Genomic DNA, 21,938 nt, shown 5'->3' with positions numbered 1-21,938 from the left:
TATCCCTCGCCAATTCCCTTAATATTCTAGGATGAAGATTATCCGGGCCCCCCGATTTACTTCCGTTAAGCCGTTCAAGTTTGGCTTCTACCTCAGATACCGTAATGTCTACCCCCATATCTTCATTCCCATCGGTCCCTCTATCACTATTCCTTAGCCCTTCATTAGCCTCATTAAAGACCGAGGCAAAGTATTCGTTCAGATATTGTGCCATGCCAAGATTATCCCTAATCTCCACTCCGTTTAAAGTTTTAAGCGGTCCCACTTCTTCTTTCTTGGTTTTCTTCCTATTTATATGGCTAAATGATGGAAAAAAACAGGTTTTGAATGGACCCCATTATGTAGTTTCAGATCTCCATAGGTTTTGTCTTGTGAAAGATTTTTTTTACAAAATTTAAGATGTATAGAATTGTGGTTTTGATTTTTTTGATGTTAGTAACACAAGTAAGGAACAGATTTTTCATTAAATATCTGATATGCATCTTAAGAACATCCTGGTAGATCAGACACAAATATTTCCATCCATTTAGTGTTTAGAAATCTGAAGTGCATGTCAAATATAGGGTGTTTCTCTAGCTTAAGGAAAGGAAGAAATTCACAATCTTTTGAATAGGGCACAAAAGAACTAACTGCAATTTGTATATTAATTGTAATTCACATTTCCTGGTCTTATGAAAAGATACTTGAGAGCAGAGTATGTTGCATTGCAGTAAGTCATGGTGAGAAAACAAATCTGGTGCTGAGGTACTACTGCCATTAGAAATGCTTACACTGAATTTAGACAGGTTTCAGAGTAGCAGCCATGTTAGTCTGTATCAGCAAAAAAAATGAGGAATCCTTGTGGCACCTTAGAGACTAACAAATTTATTTGGGCATAAGCTTTTGTGGGCTAAAACCCACTTCATAGCTCACGGAAGCTTATGCCCAAATAAATTTGTTAGCCTCTAAGGTGCCACAAGGACTCCTGTTCTTTTTGCTGAATTTAGACAGGTTTCTTTCCTTTAATGGATCTGAATCATCCCACAGCGATAATTAGGTTTCTAACAGTGCCCTCAAAATTACTGCAAATCCTTTTCAGAAAGGTACCCAGAGATTTTATTTCTAACTGTTCTGAGCCTCTAGGCCCATCTCTGAGTGGCTGTGCGAATGAAGTGTCGAGAAGAGGCTCTCAACTTGGAAAGTTTTGTGAATTGCTTTTCCAAATATGATGCATTGTCAGGGCAGCAATACAGGAGGTCTATTGAGATATGCAGAAACCTCAAAGCATAGCCAGTTATCGCTACCTTTGCAGTGATGCGTGTGGGAGGAAGAATTTGAAAACAGCCATTGTTAGTCTGGCTGCTCACTGAGCTAGAAATTCTTTCTAGATAGTCTGCACTAATGGTTTCAGATTAACTATTTCTGCAATTTAATTTTATGGGCGCGATTATCTTGCTGTCCACACAGTCCTGTTTTATGGCTCTCTGCAGCACTAGCAACAGTAGGTTTCTAACCTCTGTGCACAGGCTTTTCTGATTATTTGGGCAGAGTGAGAACAGGCAATCCTGAAAAAATGGAGTAGCTCAGTTGTATTTCGGATTGCTGAAAGGAATCATCTGTGTCTTAGTCTGTTCTAAACAATAATCGATCCCCCTGAAGAGGACATGAATATCAGTTGGATTAGTTGACTAGCAAAGTGAATTTTGCTGTTTGGGGCTGGTTTGCATGAAAATTTTACTCCTCAGAGATTTAGCTTGATAAATCAACAATCTTACTTGTATTGTTCAAAAACATCTTACTGGCATTGTATTATTGCTTGACATATTCACATTGTGTTCAATGGAAGTAAGTGTCTGGAAGGCAATTCTATTGTTTATGCCCATGCCTGTGTTGAGTAAAATAGTAAATTTAATGTTAATGACTGGATGAGAGCATGATTAGAAGTGATTCTCCCGGTATGTAATATTCATGTTCATTTGTGAGGATGAACTGACCATCAGGAAAACACTTGCCAGTTGGTTCCTGTTATTTCTGGTAAACCTCATCTTCTCCAACAAGCTATAATGGGAACTGTTTGTGATGAAAGCTCTGCTCTGTAAATCCACTATGAAAGTTTGGTTGCTAATACAATCCACTCTGAGTATTTGAGACTGCCACAAATCAACCCCATCAGTCAGTCAGCTCTCTTTTCAAGGATGGAATTGTGGGGTTATGACATTGGTAACTGGCTTGTGCGCTTGAATAATGAGGCAGTATGGATAGGGTACGCGCCTGCAATCAAGGAGACTTGGATTCACTTGCTTGATGTGTTGCGTGACTGTGGGCAGGTCACTTCTTTCTATCTCATTTTCCCTACCTGTAAAATAGGGCGATGTAAAATAGAGTGCTTTGGCAATAGTCTCTGGGTAACAAGAAAACATTCAACAAATTCATTGGAAGCAAGAGGAAGGTCAAGGATAAGGTAGGCATGTTACTCAATATGGATGGCGGGAAACAATAACAGAAAATCTGGAAATGGCAGAAATGCTTAATGACTTTTTTGTTTTGGTTTTCATCAAAACTGTTAATAGCAATTGAACATCTAACATGGTGAATATCAGTGAAAATGAGGCAGGATCAGAGGCTAAAATAGGGAAAGAACAAGTTAAAAATTCCTTAGATGAGTTAGATGTCTTCAACTCACCAGGGCCTGGTGAAATACATTGTAAAACACACAAGGAGCTGACCGAGGAGATGGCTGAGCCATTAGCAATTATCTTTGAAAAGTCATGGAAGACCGGAGAAATTCCCGAGGACTGGCACTATATTTGCCCTTTTCTAATCTAGAAAAAAGGGAAATAAGGACAAGCTGGGGAATTACAGAGCAGTCAGCTTAACTTCAGTATCCGGAAAGATAATGGAGCATATAATTAAACAAATCAGTTTACAAACACCTAGAAGAATATAAGGTGATAAGTAACTGTATGGATTTGCCAAGAACAAGTAGTGTCAAACCAACCTAATAGCTTTCTTTGACAAAGGATAACAAGCCTTGTGGATGGGAGGAGTGGTAGATTTGGTATATCTTGAATTTAGTAAGGCTTTTGATACTGTCTTGCATGACCTTCTCATAAATAAATGAGGGAAATCCAACCTGGATGGAGCTACTACAAGGTGAGTGCAGAATTGGTTGGAAACCATCTCGAGGGAGTAGTTATCAGCGGTTCACAGTCAAGCTGGAAGGGTCCTGCAGGGATCAGTCGAGTGGGGTCCTGCAGGGATCAGTTGTGGGTCCAGTTCTGTTCAATATCTTCCTCAACGATTTAGCTAATGGCATAAAGAGTACACTTATAAAGTTTGTGGATGATATCAAGATGGGAGGGGTTGCAAATTCTTTGGAGGAAAGGATTAAAATCCACAATGGTCTGGATAAAGTAGAGAAGTAAACAGGATGAAATTCAATAAGGACAAATTTAACGTACTCCACTTAAGAAGGAACAATCAATACCACACATACAAAATGGGAAATGACTGCCTAGGAAGGAGTACTGTGGAAAGGGATTGGGGGGTCGTAGTGTATCACAAGCTAAATATGAGTCAACAGTGTAACACTGTTGTGTTTTTTTTTTTTAAATCATTCTGGGGTGTATTAGGAGGAGTGTTGTAAGCATGAGATGAGAAATAATTCTTCCGCTTTAGTCCGTGCTGATTAGGCCTGAACTGGAGCACTGTGTCCAGTTCTGGATGCCACATTTCAGGAAAGATGTGGACAAATCGGAGAGAGTCCAGAAAAGAGCAACAAAATGATTAAACATCTAGAAAACATGACCTATGAGGGAAGATTGTAACAAATGGGTTTGTTTACTCTGAATAAAGAAGTCTAAGGGGGGGACATAACTTTTCAAGTATATAAAATATTGTTACAAGGAGGAAGAAAAATTTATTCTCCTGAACCTCTGAGGATAGGACAAGAAGCAATGGGCTTAAATTGCAGCAAGGGCAGTTTTAGTTGGACATTAAGAAAAACATCTAGTGCCGCAGTCAGGGTGGTTAAGCACTGGAATAAATTGTCGAGGGAGATTGTGGAATCTCCATTGTTGGAGATTTCTAAGAGCAGGTAAAACACCTGTCATGGATGGTCTAGATAATACTTAGTCCTGCCATGAGTGCAGGGGCCTGGAATAGATGACCCCTTGAGGTCCCTTCCAGTCTTATGATTCTATTCTTCTGGAAAGCAATATCTAAGAATTATTGAGGTGCCAGGATTCCTCCTTGAGAGAAACTTTCTAATGTGCTAAAGCTAGCGTACATCTTTTATGGCTGCCATATAAACAAGATAAAGGATATGAGTGAGAGGAGAAACTCTGGAACTTCACATTCAGGTTATGTGAAGTGTTTTAGGCAGCTAAACTGCCTATCTTCCTGCTTATGTTGGAGCAGCAGTATGCTATTATGTATAGGTATATTTGAATATATAGTTCAATGTGTGTGGGGAAAAACATGCTCTGAGCTTAATGCTGCAGTAGATTTTCCTTGCATATATATTGAACTCTTCAGGGAGGCATAAGGTAAGATCAGATATCTATAAGCCCAGGCTGAAATTTCAGTCAGCCAGCCGATTCACAAAAAGCAACATTACCTGCCAACGTTGGATCACCTCATTCAGTCCTCAGTTGCAACTTTATCAGATTGCAAGAGGAAAAATAACCACAGATAAAGTTTAGCCTGGTTGAAGCAACTTGGTTTTTATTAATGCAAGCACATCCAGTCAAACACAGAATATCCTGCTTTATGGTACAGCTTTATATGTAGCAATGCAGCTCCGAATAGCAGAACACAGTATTTAAGGAATGTATCAAATTGAAGGAGGAAAAAAATTAAAAACAAACCCATGTAGACACTGCACTGATTTCAAGTATATACTAGGACTGATAGACCAGTGAAGTGCACGTTCATGTAAAAGCTTTTTTTAATACACATACAGAAAGTGTTCTAAAATTGCATTTCAAATATATACTTTCTTAAATTTTAAGCATCCCTTTTAAAATTTCAGTTACATAAACAAAGCTGATATACAATCCCTTTTTATAGTGTCTGACTATATCACTAGCTAGAACTTCTCTGAAAGTGCAAAACACTGTAATAATACAGTATAAATATTCTTACTCTACCCCAGGGCTGAAAATCAGTACTTCAGCACAGGAAAAATAGCAGCAGATCACAAGAAACAGAGCTATCCTCTCGCTTTCTCTGGGCCGTTGGTGTTCACAGCTAGCATTTGTACTTCCTCCTTCCACTTGAATCAGATTTGTTTGTTTAATGGCAACTATTTAACTTTTGTTTGTTGCTCTTTGATCTCAGTGCTATGAGAACTGCAAAAAGTCCATTCCTTCCCCCTGCAGCCTCCCCTCCTCACCTGATGTATTTACTTTTCATAAGAACAAATATCTAGGGAAAAAAAGCTCTTGTTGGAAACGTATTAAGGGCTTAACACTGCAAACGCTTACTGTGAGTAAATGCAAGTGGGACTACTTAAGGTTGTAAACGTTCAGTAGGAAGCGTTTGCAGGATTGGAACAGAGAAATTGCTTTAACAGCCCTGACCTGTGGTCCAGCTAGTCCAGCATTCTGTCTCCAACAGAGGTCAGCTCAAGATACATCAGAGGAAGGTACCTGCCCACCTACATGAGTGTACAGCACTAACTTGCTCATAGGCCAAGCTTCTTCCCAACCCCCTCAGTTAGAGACTGGTTAATGCCCTGACATATATGAGGATTTGTATCCCTTCCAAGCTCTTGATGGCACTGAAACAATCTTTTCTAATGTAACTGTCTGGAGGTTCTCATTATCTAGATACATATCCAACCCTCAGCTCCTTCCCAACACTTGTTCTCTTAGGAGAACTGACAGTCATGGGTAATAGTAGGTTCATTAAACAAAATCGGAGACTGATTTTTTGGTCTCCCTCCTGGTTCAGACATCATGGGGAACGGGGAGGAAAATCTTTAAATGATTAATTTTGTTCTGAAAATGGATAGCCTGAAGTGTAATATGAGCTGCTCAGACACACTGGTTATCATAGTCAAATTATCCTAAAATCAAGAACAGTTAAAAGGAGAAATTGGAAGCATCGTTAGTTTATAGATCATCCCTAATTTGGACCCTGATTTGGGGTTTAAAGGCCTGATCCAGTGCCATTGGATGTTTTTAACTTAACATTAACTTCACTGGGCTGAGGCCTACAATGATAGCTTGAATATATGCCAGAATAATCAGATGCCATAGATTCTCTTGTTTTAATTGGTTGTCTTGTCAATTCAGGCTAGCATTTTCAAAGGGACCTAGGGAATTAGATGCCCAAATTGAATAGAAATGGCATGTCTCGCTCCTTTAAGCGTCAAATTTGATGTCCTGGTTCATGTCCTCCCTCCCCCTCTCATTTTAAAACTTTATTTTCCAAAAGACATATTACATTCATTTTGTAGAGATTATCTAGATTAGACACCCTTTTCTTTTTAAAATAAATCCCTGATAAAGAAAATGAAAAATATTCTGCACCGAAAACTCAAAGGATAGTTCCCAAAGTGTTAATACTTTAAAAAAAAAAATCTAGCAGTTGTCCCGTTTCTTCTCTTCAAAGCACATAACAAAAATATGTTTTGCTGCACCTTCATTGTTGTAGGCAGGCATACTCTAGTTCATGTGCCATATCTTCCAAATTTATTTACAAAGTACGTTGTAGCTGGTTTTTAGACATCCATATTTTTATTTTGCTTGCTTCCAGCCCAGAATCATAGAAGGTACACTGGACAATTTCAGTACCTTGTAAGGCACTATTCTCCGATGTAAGAGAGGAACAGCCTCACTACAGATGTTTAAGGCCCTGGTCCTGCAGACACTGATGCACCTCCTTGACTTGAGCATGCGAGTTGTCCCAGGGATTTGAGTGTGACTCTTCATTCCTTCCCTTCAACCCCTAACCTGCTTAAAGTTAAGGAGATGTGTCAGTGTTTGTAGGATTGGGACCTAATGGTGTTGAACCTGTGCAGTGTTTTGGTTGTATTTGGTGTTTGTTTGTATGTTTTGTTTGTTTTTTAAGGTGGAAGTAATCAAAATAAAGATTTGTATGTCATTAGACTAAGACCTCACCATGGATACCATGTCCCATGATACACTTCATCTCTGAGAACAGGGCCCTGCCCTTGTGTTTTTAAAATAAAAACCAAAATCCTTCACTTTTAAGTGCCTTAAGGTTGACATGTGAAATATTTACCACATTTTTATTTCATAAAAGGTATTGTATATACAAAACAGACCTCAGCCAGTGAGGTCTTGTTTCTCAATCCAAGACATTCACTATTTAAAAACAAAGTTCTTCCTGTGTGCTTTAGATTCTGCAGGTCAGATCCAAAATCTCAGGCCCTATTAAGCAGAGTTGTCCTAGAAATGAAAAAAAAAATCACATGTATTATAGCAATTCTTCTTCCTACCACAGTGAAAGAGGCATTCTTGTTCAAGGTAATGAAATCATGTCAGATTCTTTGTTTTTATTGTCAGAATTTTCTTTAAGGGCCAGATCCCTAACTGGTAGATGCTGATTTACACCAGCTGAGAATCTGGCTCTAAATCTTTCCTCCTATCTGATCAGAATGGCGAGTGTGTGAACGATGACTGTGCAGTCTAATGTCAATGCAATTGTAGGGCTTTCACAGGAATCTGAGCATTCAAAGCCCAAGTATAGTGAGCCCCATGGAGTAGTGGACAATAGAAGGAATCCTCTCCCTGCCCTGACCCTCCACGGGCATCTGTACAGAAAGGGAAGCCATAGTTTGGCTCCTTGCACTGTCAACAGTACTGCGGTCCCCAAAGGATGGGTGGGTTCAGGCAAATACTACACTCTTCCCAACACACTGGCTAGTGCTTGGAAGGTAGTGCTGGGTTTAGTGCATGCTACACCTCCTGTACGTAAGTAGCAACTACTGCTCTTGAGCAGGCTCCTCCAAGCATTCCTGGTGGCACTATGCCTTCCTCTGCATTACCCTGGCATAATGTCTCCAGCTATCATTGCAACCATACTTTAACTCTGAGAAATAACACCCTATTATTTCATTTCTCAGCCTCTTCAGGGTCTCCAACTAGGATTGTGGAGTCAAAACTAAATGTTCAAAGAGGTTGAAAATCACCTATAAATAGTCTTGGGACCTAAATTTTAATTTCAATGTGTGGTGTGCACAGCTGAGTAAATCAGTTATTTCTCGTTGTATGCAAATGAAAAGGGGAAATTTCAAAGCTATGCATCCATCCACACAATACCATGGAACATGCAAATCTATCTGTGTATATGCTGAATGCATGAAGTGAGTGCATTACAAAAGAGATTGTTTATGGATACAGAAAGGGGCTAGGATTTTGAAAAGATTTTATACCTGAGTGTCTTCCAGCTGTCTTTTTCCATGTGATTTTCTGGACCTTCACTTTCGAAGGATGCTATAAACAGAGCTAGATAATAAAACAAATAAGAGCGATCAAAGATGGATATGTCCAGTTTCCCTTTTCTTAAAGAATCATTTAAAATAATCAATGAAATAATGATGTTGGTAGGTGCCAGATTAGTAAAATGTGGGCAGTGGTCGTACAAACTTATCTAAACTTCCATGTCATTTTTCTAATGTGACCTGGAGGCCCAGTTCAGGAAGACTAAAAAAAGTAGGAATGCCATTTTGTTGGGTTTTTTTGGTTACACATTCCTTTATTTTTCCTTCTCCAGTGCTCTTCCCATGCCTATGCAACAATAGAAGGAAAGACTCACTATAAATGTAAATAAAAGACTGAGAGCTTTTACCTTCTTCACTGTAAATAGGTGCCGTGAGTAGATAACTCTGGATCTTCTTGTCCTTCTCAAAAGGACACTCTACTTGTTTCCATGTTATGAAATCATGAATTAGTCTTGAAATTTCCCAAAATTTCTGCATGAGGCAATAAAAATAACATAATATTAAATAAACATTTTCTTTGGTTTCCTATCAAATTCAGTCAGGCTCCTTGGCCTCAGGTTCAAGGCCCCTTAATCTTGCTCTGGCTGATGTCTCTGCTCATTTTCCTCTACTCCACCTTCTCACACCCTATCCTGTCTCCTTACTGCTCCTTTTAACCTTCTTTCACTCCTGCTCTTCTGGGGTCCCCTAGACTTGGAACAGTCTGTCTCCATTTCCAAACAACAAATATTTCTCTCCTCCTTTATATCCCACGGTCCACCAGCAAGCCTTCCTCTTTCTCCTCTAGAATCACGAGCTGTTGACCCATTTCTTGTTTTGTGTGTGTGATCTCTCCATTGTACTAAAATTTTCAAAGCAGCCCTAAGTATAAGCTCTTCAGAAAAAGGGTCTTAGTTCATTTGTAAAGCACACCATAAATTTAAACTATGCAATTTAATAATTTATGTAATCAACAGCTATTTTTTCCACTAAATATTTCCAGGAGCACCATTTCTCATATTTGTTAGAATGAATGTGGTTGTGTATGTGGCTTTTCTTTTTTAATCAAACATGCTTTTAGGAGTATATACGGAATATCAGAATGTGTCTGCAATTATTATTCAGGGAGAGAATTCAAGTCTGGTCCAAATTCTGCTAAGTAGATTTTAAAAAAAACCTAATAGCAGCAGCCATGGACTGAAGTACTGTTTCTGTTGAGGTCAATGGGAGTTCTCATTGACTTCAAATAGAAGCAGGATTGGGCCCCAGGCCTGTACTGTAAATAAATTCTGTATTTCCTTATTGGATGCATTGTGTATTGGACATTATTGATGTGAGATACTTGATATTTGAATGACAAGAGAGGAGAATGGTAACTGCTATTCCTAGGTATTAAGATGTATTCTTCATGTTTGCTGTGCAGATGAAATGAGGACTTAAGGAATCTGCTAATTCTCAAAAGGAGTGCATTGGGCTATAGCAATGAATCATCTTGGGCTAGAAAACGTGTTTTAGGTGTTTGTTTGTTTGGTTTTTTTTTTTTAAATCGTCCAAAGTGGGAATTCTAGACATTAGAGTAGGGGTTCTAAAGACAACCATTCTAGAGAGAACTCCATGCCCTACTCTGACTTTTCTCCCAATCTATCACTCCTTGTTAATCTTTTATTAGTGCAGGGCAAGATGGGAACTCCTGGTTCAAGCCCTTTTTTGTGTTAGTACACTGCTCTGAGAGAGTCAGCGTTCTCTCATGGTGCCATTTAGCAGAGCTGCCACTTTGGTCATTGTAATCTTTTCCATATATCTAGCAATTCTCTAGAAAGACAAAATTCCTATAGGCTTTGACCTTTACTTAGCTTCTGTTTTCTGGAATCTGGATCTGACATTTGACAGATGTTAAAGTAGTGTTGTAACTACTATCCTTCACCACCCACCCTCAATCCTTTCAGGATTCTGAATGCCTTAATGTCACCTATTGCTGCAAGAATATAGACCTAGTGTTGTTAGCTTTTCTATTTAAGTTCTTTAAATAGTTCAGGCTGTCTCTCACAATTCTTCCTATGTAGCAATCTGGTTCCTGAGCAGTCAGCCAGAAATGTGCTTAGAATTCCAAATGTGTCCTCACTAGTCCTCCACATGTACTTGGGAAAGAGTATCTCATGGAAAAGAAAATAGGGTACCCAACTTATGTCATCATTGTTCAACTACTGGAAGTGTCTCGTGTGTGTTCCTTCAGTACATTTATTGGCTTTTTCTGAAGTACCACTAAATACCATTTGGCTGCAGCATGTGGTTATTCAGCATAGCAGCTCCTACTGACCGTCACAGAATTTGTACAGCTAAACTTGCATGCGCTGCTTTCAAGACTTAGGAATTTGTGTTTCTTTACATCTCTCCAGTGCCTTGTGACTCCAAGTTTGATCCCCTCTTTCTGTCTAGTCAGTTTTTTCCAGTGCTTGCTCCATTGCTGGAGCTTAGCTTGATAGACCTATGGTGCAACATCCTCAACCTCGCTTAGATTTGTTTTCAACTTTAAGTGCAACATCCACACTTCTAACCTATTGGTTACTTCCCCTATTTCTAATACCCTCTAAAGATCATTCTGTTAGCGGTTCAGTACTTCTCTTGGTATTTGAGGAGGAACCATGTCAGGTCTAGTGAATCACCCATCTTCAATAGTCAAATTACTCAGTAGGAGAGAAACTTCAGTAACCTAGTTCTAGCCTATATGAAGCAACAGTGTCCATTAGATGTGTGGGATTTCTAAAGTGAACCAATGAGGTGCACACTAAACTAGCCTGTGTAGACCTTGTTTGAAACAGCACTATATTGATGAGCACTAGGGAACTTTTAGTTTGTGCTAGTAGGGTCTACATGGGCCAATTAGTGCACAACATGTTGGTGTGCTTTAGAAATTGCACCCTACTAGTGATCAGTGCTGCTCTTTGTAGACAAGCCTTTAGTGTGAACTTGCTTGAATCAGGATCACTAGATTTGGCCCAGTGTCAACTAATCAACTGTTATCAGCCAAAATACTTTTCTTGTCCTACTCTAGAAAAAACACCTCATTTGTCACAAACTTCCATTTTCCCTTCAGAAGAATGAAACAAAGTTAATTTGTTTTCAGCTGCATCTACCCTTTTATAATCCAACATGGCTTCTTTTGTGCTTGGAGATTATATTTTTGTTTTCACAACTTCTGCTATTTTTTAATTTTTCTACACTGGCTCTTTAAAATAATCTTTTGTATACTCTCAATACTATTCTATAAATTCCTCCATCCACCTCCACGTGTGATCTTGTAATTTTTCTCTTTCATGACTTTTCAAGCCTCTTATTATCCGAGCTCCCTTGTTAAGTGTTGTTGAAGGATTTTCCCTTCTTTTAGCATCCTTCATACTAGTGTTTCATCACACTGTATTCTACCCAGCATTTCCCTCTTCTCTGCTGAAATCCTGTCTTCTTTCAATTTGATCTGTCTCATGTGTCACTTTGGTTAACAGAGCCAGTTGATTAAAGTCACCCCTGTTCGCATACTTTCTACATTTTCTTGTGCATTTTGCCTATTCTTTTATATTCAGCTTTTATATATGGTATCACTAGTGTTTTTCAATTGTATTGGAATGATCAGTTAACATAGCTGAATTAAATTTCTGCAGTTTAGATACGTGTGTGTGTGTGTGTGGTATTTGATCTGTAATCTAGATGTACTAAATCCAGTTCATGCTTTCCAGTGCATTATACTTATAGGAATTAGATATCTAAAGTTCACAGTCCTCCCCCTGGAAAACTACTTGCCTCTGTGTATAGATTACAGGCAGGCTGAATAATTTAGGAGACATACTTATACTGGACTATAAGAATTCTCTTTACAAATATTTGGGAATTTAAAAATTAATATACAGCATTTGATTATGCTACTTCTATAATTGGAGAGACCTACCTTGAAGTTTATCTGTCCATTGGGCAAGCGGTTTGTGTGCATCTTGTGCAGGAAGTAGATATCTTTAATGAACAGGTTGAAAACAGGGATGACAATTTTTTCCCGATTGCTGTTGGCAGTCTGAGATCTCTGTGCTGCTCCTTGCAGAGCTGTCCGGTAATTACAAAAGTTGCTGGATGGGTCCATGTGATGCTGTTTTAAATAACCCCCCCAAAATACTATTATTATGTTTCTCATAGATATTATCTAATCCAATTTTTTTTTAGCAGTTGATCTAATTATACAAAGAGTAACATCTGCTTTTCTTTATTTCTTTTCGGATCCATTCATAATCATTCAAGACAGGCCAGTCAATGTATGTAGTTTGGATCTAAGCTTTGGATGCAAGATATTGGATTGATATTACATTTAATAAACGCCTTTTGGTGGCTTAGGGAACGTTTAAAGGGAACAATGTGCTTCCCTAAAAGACACTTAATCTACATTTTTATCTGTCTGTTGATTGTGTTTTGAGAAGTTTCTTAGTGAAAATTTTTTGATCCCAGATCTCCACTAGATGGAGTACTTTAATTAGAGATCAGGGTAAAAAAGACACATCCATTTAGATCTAGAGGTGGGAAAAATGGTCACTGTTAAAGGAAGTGCCTAGGAATATGTTTGGTTTGAGAATTCATTCCATTGTTAGAAAAGTGTCATCTGAAGGGAATTAAAAAGAAGAAAATCTATATCAATCTTTTCCCCATGGCAGGGAGAGGACTTCAAGTCAAGAGAAAGTGCCAACCATCCCCAACTTATATGCATCCACACCTATGCCTAAGGCATTAGTACCTGATTTTTATTAAACAGGGTGTAAATCTTGTATATACCTCTAAAACATCAAATTTCGCTGTTTTGACCTTGGACCAGGTTTTCTTTAGCCGTGCTACAGGACTCAGGTTCATGCCAGCTGAAATGTAAGGGAGAAAGAGATGATTAAAACAAAGTTTGAGTGTACTTTTTTTAAATGTCAGTGTTGCATTTTTACACTCTTGTGCATTTTATTCTCTGGAAGACACTTCACAGCTGAGACTTCCAGCTAACACCCATTGCATTAATCTGTCACGGGTGCATGATACCACAGCAGGGGGTATGCCTACAGATGGAGTCAGTGAAGCTGGAGAATATGTGACCATGCTCACGTTGCTTAGGCTGTCAAGTGTGGTGGTCTTGACTACAAGCCAGCAGCTATGCTGGAGATACTCACAGATAATGGCCATCATTGAGTTGAAGTTTCCGATGTTGAAGCACTCTCGTGCCACATCAATAAAAAATTCCACTATTCTCGTCCGCTGCTTTTTCTTCACAACCTGAAACACAGAACATGCCTTTTGAGATGAAAGGGAAGGTGTGTGTGAAGGGGGGCGGTGACTGGTAACAGGGCTTCCCAGAGGATTCAGGGGGCCTGGGGCAAAGCGGGGGAGCTGTGGCGCTTGTACTCACCCAGTAGCAGTCTGGGTCTTCGGTGGCATTTCGGCGGCGGGGGGGCCCATCAGTCGCTCCACATCTTCAGCGGCGCTGAAGGGCCCCCTGCTGCTGAAATGCCGTCGAAGATTAAATTGCCCCACTTGCGCCACCCTCTGGGCGGCCCTGACTGGTGATCTTCCAGAATGTGCTATTGAAATTGGCGTCTCTCTGGGCTGTCTCCACATGAGAGGTCTTATGAGGCAGCCTTAAGGGTATTCTGTCCAGATTCCCTTTTTTATTAAAAAAAAATAGCCACTGGATTTGGGGCTCCTATCAGTTGAGGGGAAGTGCAGTTCTTTGTTCACATATGAGATAAAGGCTTAGGGAATAGCATATAAACAAACCAAATTCTCTTAAGTAATTTCCTTGTACCAGGGAGGGGGAGGGGAGAGAGAGAGTGAGAGAATGAAGCTGCCATCAGAATGCCAAAGATGAACCAACAATTCAAACCTCAAAGAAACGAATGCCAAACTTGTGTCCCAGAGGAGCTGTAGGTCTTAATTCCAGGGGGAAATGAAAAGGGGAAGGGGAGAGAGTTTCTCAAGCCTTAGGTGTTTTTCATTTTCACTAAGGAGATTTTACCCAAACTTCTTAATGACACTCGAGGATGATGACAGAATATAAATAATTTTCCTTTACTGCAATGATGCTAATGGGTGAGGCTAGTTATCTTCATTGCATGTTTGGTTTCCTTCCCATTAGATGCAGTGCCGCATGCTGGTTGTGCTTTACCAATGGCTGGCATCCAAAGCCTATTAGTACTAAAATTACTCTCATCCCATTGGCTTAAATTCCTTCGTTAAAACTCTTTTTCCTGCACTCTGACCTGCAGGGCTGGCCTGGCTAATACACATGTGGTCCTCTGTGTCCCTTCCATCATTCATCTTCAGCCGGGAACTATTTTTAAACAGGATATGCTCTGTTATCTCACTGTTGTTTTGCTGATGTCTCATGACAAAAGAAAATGTTTCAGTAGTCACAAGTTTGGCACAGTCTTCAGCATGGAGACTAAGAATGTTGTTTTGGTTGCTTTAATAAATGTGTTGGTGCTGCCTGACAATCCCAGAGGTTTTTTTGTAATTGAGTATCCATGGGAGCAATCTCTCTCTAGAGACTAGTAATAACCAATGAGATTTCAAGAGGCCACGACTGGCATCTTTGTAGCCAGTCTCAGCAGAGGGTCATAGACTGAGTGGGTGTGGAGACTGAACTGCCCACAGAGCAGATTTTTCATTTCAAAGAGCTGATACATGTCGGTATTGATATTGCTCTTGCAGCTCTACAGACTTAGGGACTGATCCTCAGCTGGTGTAAATCAGCAGTGTCCCACAGACTTCACTGGAGTTATGCTCACTTAACTTGCAGGGCTATTGGTGTTCCTACTCTGAAGTGTTTGTTTCTAAGTGGCAACATGCTCCTGGAGCTCCAGATGTGGTGATCAAGTGAAAGGAGAGCTCTTACACTTGACACAACGGGAATATGTATACAAAAAGATTGACTTGGGCAGTACAGTTTTTGTGCATTTTCCCATTATAGAAGATACATTTAGGTTATATGGATTCTCTCTCTCTCTCTCTTCCCTTCCCACCCGCCACTCAGTTTCTTCTCCTTAATCCTGTGTGTACAACAGCAGAAGGTATTCCCATGGCATCCAATGATGTCCCAAAATAAGCAGAATGACTTAATTGCATAATGCTATGGAAGAAGGACAAAGTGAATTTGCAATGCAGCAAAACATTTGTTTTACTACTGGTAGCTTTGGGAATAACCAAGCGTGCTATGAAAACACCAAAAAGCTATGTTAAATCAAATTTTATGGAAGTTCCCCTTCAGTGGGTATAACTAGCAGAAATATGGAAGCTATGTAGAAATATAAACCACGGGGCTTTGAACCTAAAAAACACTGAAACATGTACATAACTTCATGCATGAGTTGTTCTATTGACTTAAGTGGGACTACTCAGGTGCACAAGGAGGTGAATTTACTTAAATTTCTGCAGGATCAGGGTCCCTATGCATAACATCACAATGGTGTGGTTTGTCTTTAAAGGCAGGGTTCCTTGATAGAAAGAAGATTTCCCCCCCAGTACTTACCCTACAAATCTCTGTAGCCACCAGCATGCTGAGGCAGTTGAACCAGTTGTCATAGGCCTCCAAGGTGTAGGTTTTGGTAACATCGCCTCGGCACTAAAGAGAAGAGGCCGTATATTAATCCCCACTAAACCTGAATAAAGATTACAGTAAATGTATCCTGTTATCATAGGTTAACTATAAACCGGTATCCAGTAATGAGGTAACCTCACTGAACCGCTCTGGGTTATGAGCACACAGAAGGGTGCAGATATTTCTACTCAGTTTTTTTTCTTTTTCTGCTCAGGTGGGTTGTGAGAGAGAAGAGGGCAAGGGTTATAGGTTGTTTAAATGTGTCCAAATTTTCCTGCCCTTTACCCATCTTCCTCAAAAGAAATGTGTGTGTTCGTTCTCTCTCTCGCTCTCTCATTTAACATATTACCTTATTATCTGAAGAAAGTTAAGAAAAAAAAGTTGCCTGTGAAATTAGTGTCAATTTTTTAAGGATGCCCCACTAGATTATTAGAAATGATGCTTCAATTAAAACTTTTGATTATTTCTACTTAATCTGTAGAGAGCATCTATAATGTTAATATCTCAGCAGATTTCCCTAGTTCCTGTTCTTACAACAGATTTGCCATTGAGGGCCAAGGGGGAAATGAAGGGGCAACTGCCATCTCTAGCATCTTGCCTTCCAAACTTCTGAACATCCCAATATTAAAGCACCATAAAATATGAGGCAGAGCTGTTTCTTTGTTTTTCTTTCACTCTTTAGCTGTAGCTCCTCCGGCAAAGGGCAAAAAGTAACATAAACCCACAGTTAGAAGCGGCAAAACCAATGCTGGACATTTAGCAGGAGGTATCCTTTTGGACTGTGCCATTTTACTGGTTAAGAGAAGATCTGTTTGTGTTCCACCCTCTGAACTATAATTCAGGTGCAATGGGACAAACCTGTTAGGCTCTCATCTCTGCTGGGTGGATGCCATTCTCAAGAGTGAATAACTCTGTATTCCCTGTTCAATATTTAAATAGTTATTCTTTCTTTCCCTATATGTCTGCTTATGTGTTAGCATGTGTCTGGATGGCTGGCTCAAGTTAACATTAGAGAGCACACTCATTTACATCAGGGAACTAGCAATGCTTGATCAACAGCATCAGGATGTAACTAGCCCAGAGTTTCAAGAAGCATGAGGGAGCGGCCAGGTCAGAGAGTCAGAATGGTTTTCTGAACTGCTATAGCAGCAGGAGTAACTCAGCTTTTCTTTGGTAAAACCAAGGAAAAAGACTATCATGATGATTGTCCCTGAGTATGGTAGAAACACCTGGAAACAGAAACCCAGGTAGTTTCAATAATGCTAAACCAGACTTACTAATTGTGGTAGCTGAACTGCCACAGAATTCTGCTACCTCCTAGCCTTTCATGAATCTGGCATACAGACGTTTGAACTGCTGAGGCTCTTTACTCCTTACCCACACACGCACCTTGTGGTTATCCAGGGAATCCATGTGACTGACAATCTGCATCAGATCCTCTGCGTAAATGTTGCTCACCCTCTCCTGCATTGGGGGAGTAGGAATTGTCAATGTACAAAGACCAGCATAAACAGGACTCCAGCTGAAATGTATGCCAATGGGGCCTAAGACATTACCAGAGTGGCCTTCATACCTCTCTCTCTCTCTCTCTCTCACTCACAAGCTTTGCTCTAATTATCCTGATTGAGCTTAGGCACCAACAATGAGTTAACTTGCTCTAGTTCTGTTCTTCTGAGACCCCAATAATCCAAGTGTGACCCTCTATCTCTCTCTAGTACCAGTAGGGAACTAGGAAAGAAGCCTCTACCCTGGCACCAGCTCTCACTCTCCCTCCATTCTTTGTCAGTGGATTGGAAGGAGAGGCCAAACACTGAGGTATCATGTGGTTGCCTTCATAGTAGCTTGACTATAAAGCTGGCCCTGGCTTTTAGAGACCCAACGTTTGGGAGTGTCTTCCTCCTCACCCCTGAAAGCATTGTACCCTCTTTCTTCCCTCACAGATTTACCTGGTTGCTCTCGTGCATTCATCACGTCCCATCTGTTAGATTGGAACACTTTAATTACACTGAAGGCCTGATCTTACTCCCACTGAAGTCCAATGGCAAACTCCTGGCCTTGAATATGTTAACTTGCAGTAAATAGAAAATGAAAGGACTAAAATGTGGAAATCCAAATCTCACCAGCTCAATATGAGTTAGCTGCTGCGCCAAGATCAGTGGGTCACAACATATGCTCAGTATGTCCTTCTGGGTCGACTGAGGCTTGTTTTTAAGGATGGTTCCTTTATCAGTAACAGGTTGCCTGAATTTCTCTTTTATCTCCTGGTACTGAGTCCTTGCAGAGAGGGTCATCAGTAGATTTTGTGTCATCTGGCTGATGATCTTCTTCACGGTTCCATTTTCCTAAGCGTAAGATGACAGAATCATTGATAAGTAAGAACCTTTACTTTGTACTGTGAGTACAAATATGGGATTTGTATCAGCAAGGCATTTGACTGGTTAATAAGGCTGCTTAGCATCTGGTATTTTCTATCCTATCATCGGAGCTGATTTTTATGTGCAAATGAGCCCATCTCAGGGTACTCTAAATATCTATGTAGCTTTGCAAATTAACACTTGCACACCCTCCTCCCCAACTTTTCTTTCAACAGCTTAGCTGCTACTGCAGTATCTCTTCTTGGCTCAGAACCCATTTCAAAAGTGACTGGGTCAGTCATTTGGAAGCAGGTGTACTGAAAGGCTGTGGGTCTTCTGCCTTTGCAAGGCTTCTTGTCTCTTTCTGTGTAGGAAGTGACAAAATACTTGCTCCTTAGTCGTGCTACCAATAGTCTGGCTGGCCTGAACAGAGTCATGGGAATTCCCATCCTAGATCACACTAATGAAATGTTCTAGCTCAGCCTGCCTGCCTGCAGCAGTGGTTGGCTGTGCACCCTGCAATTCAGAGAAGGCCCAAAATCTCCACAGTGCACTTGGACAACAAAGGTGCCCTACTCTTAAATTTTCCAGAATAGATGTATGAAAAAAGACCTGAAGGAAGAGCATAGACACAAGCTGTTGCACTGACTATATTTCTACTGATTACTCCATTAATACACATGCACTTTCCATATTGCATTTCATTACTAATTTGCAATCTGTGCAAGTTCAATTATTTCTGCTGTGGCTTGGTTGCACATCTCCAGCTTCTTGTGAACATTTGGAGCTGGGGATGCATGACCATGGTGGTCCTTTATGAGTCCAGTAGTTGTGCACCTTGCCTCAAAGTGCCAGGGCTCCTCCAGCCAGGGCCGACTCCAGGCACCAGCCAACCAAGCACACGCTTGGGGCGGCACCTTATAAGGGGCAGCCAATCTTGGTTTGGCGGGGCGGCGCTCCAGGGGTTGGGAGTGGTTGATTTTCTTTTTGGTACTGCGGGGCAGCATTCCGGAGGGAAGGGGGTTGTTTTTGGTTCGGCGGGGCAGCGCTGGGGGGGGGGTGTTTTCAGTGGGGCAGCGCTCCAAGCGGTGGGTGGGTTGATTTTCTCTTTGGTTTGGTGGGGCAGTGCTCGGGGTGGGGGTTGTTTTTGGTTCGGTGCTTGGTGGGAGGGTGTTTTTTGGTTTGGCGGGGTGGCTTTTTTTTTTTTTTTTGCGCTTAGGGTGGCAAAAAAGTTAGAGCCGGTCCTGTTGGAGTAGGAAGAGACTTATGGGGAGGCTTTTTGTTTTAAATTAATGATGGGGCTAGAATTGGACACAGTTCAAATACAGTGTGCTTTCCCATGCCTCCCTGTAAGGTGCACTGGGCTCTCATAAAACATTCCTTCCATGTCTATCTATAACCTAACTGCTTCTGCAATAAAACTAAACCAAGAAGAGCCTTTCAGTCTTAACCCTTAGCATGATTGACTGTTATCCTCCTTGACACATGCTACTGGAAGCAGCACAACTTCTCTCCTGTTCTAGCTGGTGTCTCCCAACAAGCATTTTAACACTTGCTCTCATGTAGACTTCCTCATGACATCTCCCTGAGAAAAACAATTTGATTCCTTCCCAACTGCTTGATCCCGCTGTACCCCTTTAAATACCCTAACTGCCAAACCACAGTCTTCCTAACAAGTGCCCCAACACACTCTCTCTCTCTCGCTTTCAGTTGCCAAATCAATTACTCAGCTTTCCCTATGATCTCTCTCTCCTGGGTTCCCATGCATCAATTTCTTTGAAGTACGGTGGTGCTTTAAGGGTTAATGTTGCTGCTGTCATGTTCTTTGCATCCAGAGTCAACGGGATGCACTGAAGTGGGGTGGAATGGGTCTGTGACTATTCAAGGAAGCCACCAATGTGCAGTGATGACTGAAAATTATGTAGCAGATGCAAGAGACGATGGCTATCAAAAATTTGTCTGTAGTATGCTATAATTAAGCAATAATAGTGTCATACCGTTGCTTTACAAGGCAATAATCTGGCTCCAAAGTGGAATCAAATAAGAAGCTGAAGGCAGCATACTTTATCTTGATGAGGCAACAGGATTATTGCTCAGCAGCAGCTGGCTGGAGCTATTATTGCTATTATACCACAAAAGCCTAAAATACAAGTTTGTGAGAGTTTCTTTGAGTTATGATTCTACTCAGTTACACTGGGTTTTATACCCTAAATCTATTGACAGTTGATTTACACCTGCATAGATTAGGGGAGAATGGCCCCCTAGCAATGGATTATGTATTTTGCAAGATAAGGGAAGAAAGTTTAAATGTAGGAGAAAGTGAGGGTGATGGGTTGTTTAGATGTTTGTGTGACTATGGAGAAAGCAGTTGAAATGGGATAAAACTTATGAGTTTCCCACAGTCCACATGGCTCTTGAATTTATAAATCTGAGTCTAAGAGCACAGTCTAAATATTTGCTCATTCCGCCACAAAAATCTGTTATGCTGCCGTCGAGTGTCCTAGTCATTAGCATGACTGCCTTACATCTGTTTCTATTCACTCCTAATATCTTATCTTATACATCCAGAAAAGCAGGGAAGCTGAAAAAGGTGAAAAATTAAAAACTAAACTAAAACAAAAACCAGTAACTTTTTTTAAGACACTGCTAGGTAATTTATTCAAACAGAAAAGAACAGGAGACAAACCGTGAGCTGGGAGCCATTGGCTATTTGTTAGTGTCAAATTACATTTCTAGGGGTCAGACACAGCCTAACCCTTCTCAGACAGAGAACTTGACATGTAGCCTTGTTAAAAGGATAAATGCTACGATACTATAATAAACGGACATCACATGAAACCTCAGTAACCGGTGCGCTGAGCCACTCCATAAAGCCAGTGATTTTTCTCCCAACTGGCAATTTATTCTTGTGTATATAAAGCTAGAGCATGTCCTCTTGTTCCCAATAATAGAGATTTGAAATGCTCCTATCACGATGGCTAAAAGTCTGAACTTGCTATATCAAAGTGGAAAACGTTTAAAAGTGTGTCACCTTTTTATGACAGGATCCCTGCCAACTACTTTTTTTTTCCTGTTTATAAAGACAACAGGCTATTGTAATCCTACCTCTTTTTCACCTATTAGGACGCTGACATTTTCTTAGTAGCATGCAGGTAAACAATACCGCTGACTCAATGAACTGGCGTACTTCCTTTTGACAACAGCTGAAGCAGCTAATTGTATAATGACTTATTGCTGCCTCCTACGATGCTTTCAAACCTGTTGCTCTTCATCCTTCTCTTAAATCAAACAAAGCACATACATAATCCTGTTGCCCTAAAAAGCTAGGGAGGCTAGTCTTTTTAAATGGATCCAAAACATTAGAAAACATTTTTTTCACTTTAATTCTTATGATCTATTCATTTTACCTTTTAAAACTTCAATTTCTTCAATATAATCTTCCCCCCGCCCTGTCCTTCATACTTCCCCCCCCCCCTCCCTGTCCCTCTTTCTGACTCCAGTTTTGTAGTGACTTCCTTTGTCACACGAGCTTCCTAACTGGTTCACA

At 40.5% G+C, this 21,938-nt stretch overlaps 1 protein-coding gene across 6 annotated transcripts in view; it reads right to left on the bottom strand.

Annotated features, from left to right (window-relative positions):
• Window positions 1-4,687: 4,687 nt before the first annotated feature.
• Window positions 4,688-21,938, bottom strand: part of RASGEF1A (RasGEF domain family member 1A) — a 268,854-nt gene continuing 251,603 nt past the window's right edge. For 5 of the 6 annotated variants that reach the window (XM_039481402.1, XM_039481406.1, XM_039481405.1 and 2 more), the window contains 9 exons: window positions 18,158-18,379; window positions 17,415-17,501; window positions 15,969-16,061; window positions 13,615-13,717; window positions 13,238-13,317; window positions 12,372-12,563; window positions 8,800-8,923; window positions 8,384-8,456; window positions 4,688-7,397 (listed from right to left, as the gene is read on the bottom strand). In XM_039481402.1, the coding sequence (XP_039337336.1) occupies window positions 7,373-7,397; window positions 8,384-8,456; window positions 8,800-8,923; window positions 12,372-12,563; window positions 13,238-13,317; window positions 13,615-13,717; window positions 15,969-16,061; window positions 17,415-17,501; window positions 18,158-18,379 (999 nt within the window). In that variant the 3' untranslated portion in view covers window positions 4,688-7,372. The remainder of the gene's footprint in view (window positions 7,398-8,383; window positions 8,457-8,799; window positions 8,924-12,371; window positions 12,564-13,237; window positions 13,318-13,614; window positions 13,718-15,968; window positions 16,062-17,414; window positions 17,502-18,157; window positions 18,380-21,938) is intronic. The other variant, XM_039481403.1, reaches the window with a different exon arrangement.

Source organism: Mauremys reevesii, linkage group 7, assembly GCF_016161935.1.
Source record: "Mauremys reevesii isolate NIE-2019 linkage group 7, ASM1616193v1, whole genome shotgun sequence".
In the NCBI taxonomy this organism is placed as follows: Eukaryota; Metazoa; Chordata; order Testudines; family Geoemydidae; genus Mauremys; species Mauremys reevesii.
Note: the sequence above shows the minus strand (reverse complement) of the source record. Positions and strands in the feature narration are given on the sequence as shown.